This window comes from Tupaia chinensis, unplaced genomic scaffold (assembly GCF_000334495.1).
Source record: "Tupaia chinensis unplaced genomic scaffold, TupChi_1.0 Scaffold148210_1, whole genome shotgun sequence".
NCBI classification, from domain to species: Eukaryota; Metazoa; Chordata; class Mammalia; order Scandentia; family Tupaiidae; genus Tupaia; species Tupaia belangeri.
The window spans coordinates 610,081-613,404 of record NW_006208060.1 but is presented as its reverse complement, the minus strand read 5'-3'; the positions used below and the strand labels follow the sequence as shown (position 1 = coordinate 613,404).

At 56.3% G+C, this 3,324-nt stretch overlaps 1 protein-coding gene across 1 annotated transcript in view; it reads left to right on the top strand.

Moving 5' to 3' along the window:
* The window catches only part of ARHGEF18 (Rho/Rac guanine nucleotide exchange factor 18), a gene marked incomplete in the record, with an annotated part of 84,142 nt that overhangs the window by 58,260 nt on the left and 22,558 nt on the right, over positions 1–3,324 (top strand). The window contains 2 exon segments of the mRNA XM_027768986.1: positions 14–147; positions 1,211–1,461. Of these exon segments, the coding sequence (XP_027624787.1) occupies positions 14–147; positions 1,211–1,461 (385 nt within the window).

The window sequence follows — 3,324 nt, the reverse complement described above, 5'->3', positions numbered from 1 at the left end:
CCCAAGATCCCTCCACGGCCTCGCTGAGGAGCGAGATCGAATCAGATGCCCACGAGTTCGAGGCCGAGTCCTGGAGCCTCGCCGTGGACTCGGCCTACGCCAAGAAGCAGAAGCGCGAGGTGGTTAAAAGGCAGGATGTCCTTTACGGTAAGACGCCCGGAGCGCTGGCAGATGCCGGCCCTCCACGCACGTCTCTTCCCTCTCTCTTCTGCTCTTCCTTCTCGTTCTATTTCTCTTTCCCCCTGGGGGCCAGGGCTCCAGGGCTGACCTCCCCAGAGACTGTGTGGCCAGCTCCCCTGCCTCCCCTGTGGGTCGGGAGAGAGGTGATCAGGGACCGCTCCGTTAGAACACGTTCCTGCAGGCATGTCTGGCCCAGTGCCGAGTTCTGACTCATGCTTACCTCACTGGGGGCTGTCCCCGCCTATTGGGGCTGTCCCCACAGAACACCGTAGTGTGGGTAGCTTAGAGGGCGTGGCAGTTAAGCTGGATCCCAGCCCTGGCAGCTTGATAAATACCCTAGGCATGTGTGCATGTGTGTCCAAAATCCCAACAAGATGGAGAAACAGGGTCCGACAGGTGGCGTGGTGGTTAAGGGCGCATGGCCAACCACAGTTCGAGTCCCAGACCTACCGGCTGGCTTTCTCACTTTCTCTCGCTCTCACTCTGTCCCCCTCTGGTCAAATATAATAAGTAAATAAAATTAAAATAATTCTTAAAAAAAAAATGGAGAAATGGTAGAAAAAGGATTAGGACATGACCAGAACCCACTGGGGGTGCTTCCTTCCACTCTTTCTCTGTGTCTCTTGGGTAAGCACATACACTGTCTAGTTTAAAAAAAAAAAAAAAAAAACACACAAAGACCAGCAGATGGTGTAATAGTTATATCGCTGGACTCCCATGTAGTCAACTGCAGTTTGAGTCTCAGTCTCAGAGGCTTAAAACTCACACTGGATGAGTGCGTGTGTACCCAAGATCCCGAGAGGAGGATGGAGGAGAAGGGATTGCGGTGTGGCCATCTCCCCTGGGGGGTGATTTCTGTCTCTCTGTCTCTCTGGCGAGTGCACACACCCCATAGCAAAAATCGATCTTTAATCAAAACAAAATGATAACAGACAAAAATAAAAGGCAGCCCCCGCGCACACTGGGCGGGCAGGAGCGGGACCCACAAGCGTGCGGCGGCGTGGGTAAGCCGGGCCCCGTCCCGCCGCAGAGCTGATGCAGACGGAGGCGCACCACGTGCGGACGCTCAAGATCATGCTGAAGGTGTACTCCAGGGCGCTGCAGGAGGAGCTGCAGTTCAGCGGCCCGGCCGTCAGCCGCCTCTTCCCCTGCGCCGACGACCTGCTGGACATGCACGGCCACTTCCTCTCCCGCCTCAAGGAGCGCCGCCAGGAGTCGCTGGAGGAGGGCAGCGACCGGAATTACGTCATCCAGAGGGTTGGGGACCTCCTGGTGCAGCAGGTGAGCCAGGCCGTCCTTGTCCGGGCTTCTAGGCCCCGCCCCGTCTCCTTTCCTTCCAGTAACAAAACGAAACGGCTCCTTCGGTCGAGCCTGTGCCCCCAGGGCGCACACTGAGCTTAGGGCCGGACGTCTGTGCCTGTCCCTCGTGTTCTAGAAACAGGCCCAAGTAGCAAATGCACCTGCCAAACCCCCTTTGGTGATTGTCATCTATGTTGTTGTTTTGCTTTGTTTTGCTACAGGGCATATGTGCTCGCCAGAAAGAGAGAGAGAAGTGATAAATCGCTCCCCAGGGGACATGGTCACACCACAGTCCCTTCTACTCTGTTCTCAGGATTTGGGACGCACACGCACATGCACCCAGAGTGATTTTCGGCCTGTTCTTCAAACCACCAGGGCTGGAGTTTGAACCGTGGTCGGCCATATGGGCCCTGGCTCCCAACGCACAGTCCCTAACCACCGTGTCGCAGCGCCGGCCCTCAATGTGCTTTTGCTCTGCTGGTTTTCACTTGTGGGTTCTTAACCGCCGTGCGTTTGCCCGTGAGCAGCAGACGCACGACCTAGAATCCAGCTATACTCGGGCGACCCTGAAGGATCCCTCCTGAGCCTGGGCCAGGATTGACACGGCCGCCGCCCCCCGCCCCGCCGCAGAGCTGATGCAGACGGAGGCGCACCACGTGCGGACGCTCAAGATCATGCTGAAGGTGTACTCCAGGGCGCTGCAGGAGGAGCTGCAGTTCAGCGGCCCGGCCGTCAGCCGCCTCTTCCCCTGCGCCGACGACCTGCTGGACATGCACGGCCACTTCCTCTCCCGCCTCAAGGAGCGCCGCCAGGAGTCGCTGGAGGAGGGCAGCGACCGGAATTACGTCATCCAGAGGGTTGGGGACCTCCTGGTGCAGCAGGTGAGCCAGGCCGTCCTTGTCCGGGCTTCTAGGCCCCGCCCCGTCTCCTTTCCTTCCAGTAACAAAACGAAACGGCTCCTTCGGTCGAGCCTGTGCCCCCAGGGCGCACACTGAGCTTAGGGCCGGACGTCTGTGCCTGTCCCTCGTGTTCTAGAAACAGGCCCAATTAGCAAATCCACCTGCCAAACCCCCTTTGGTGATTGTCATCTATGTTGTTGTTTTGCTTTGTTTTGCTACAGGGCATATGTGCTCTCCAGAAAGAGAGAGAGAGAGAGAAGTGATAAATCGCTCCCCAGGGGACATGGTCACACCACAGTCCCTTCTACTCTGTTCTCAGGATTTGGGACGCACACGCACATGCACCCAGAGTGATTTTCGGCCTGTTCTTCAAACCACCAGGGCTGGAGTTTGAACCGTGGTCGGCCATGTGGGCCCTGGCTCCCAACGCACAGTCCCTAACCACCGTGTCGCAGCGCCGGCCCTCAATGTGCTTTTGCTCTGCTGGTTTTCACTTGTGGGTTCTTAACCGCCGTGCGTTTGCCCGTGAGCAGCAGACGCACGACCTAGAATCCAGCTATACTCGGGCGACCCTGAAGGATCCCTCCTGAGCCTGGGCCAGGATTGACACGGGGACGCTGTCCCTGTCACGCTATCCCCTGCTCACTTGGCACATCTTGGATCAGTTCCCATTAATTATAATACTCCTTGGGGGCCAGCAGGTGGCGTGGTGGTTAAGGCGCTGGACTTCCACATGGCCATCCTGGTTCAAGTCCCAGCCCTGGTGGCTTGCTTTCTCTCTCTCTCCCTCTCTTTCTGTCTCTGTCTCTGGTGAGTATGTATGCCCTGTAAGAAATTTAAAAATAATAATAATAAATATATTTTTAAATAATGACTTTATTTATTGATTTATTTATTTTTAATTTGACCAGAGAGAGACAGAGGGTGAAAGTGAGAGAGGAAGTGC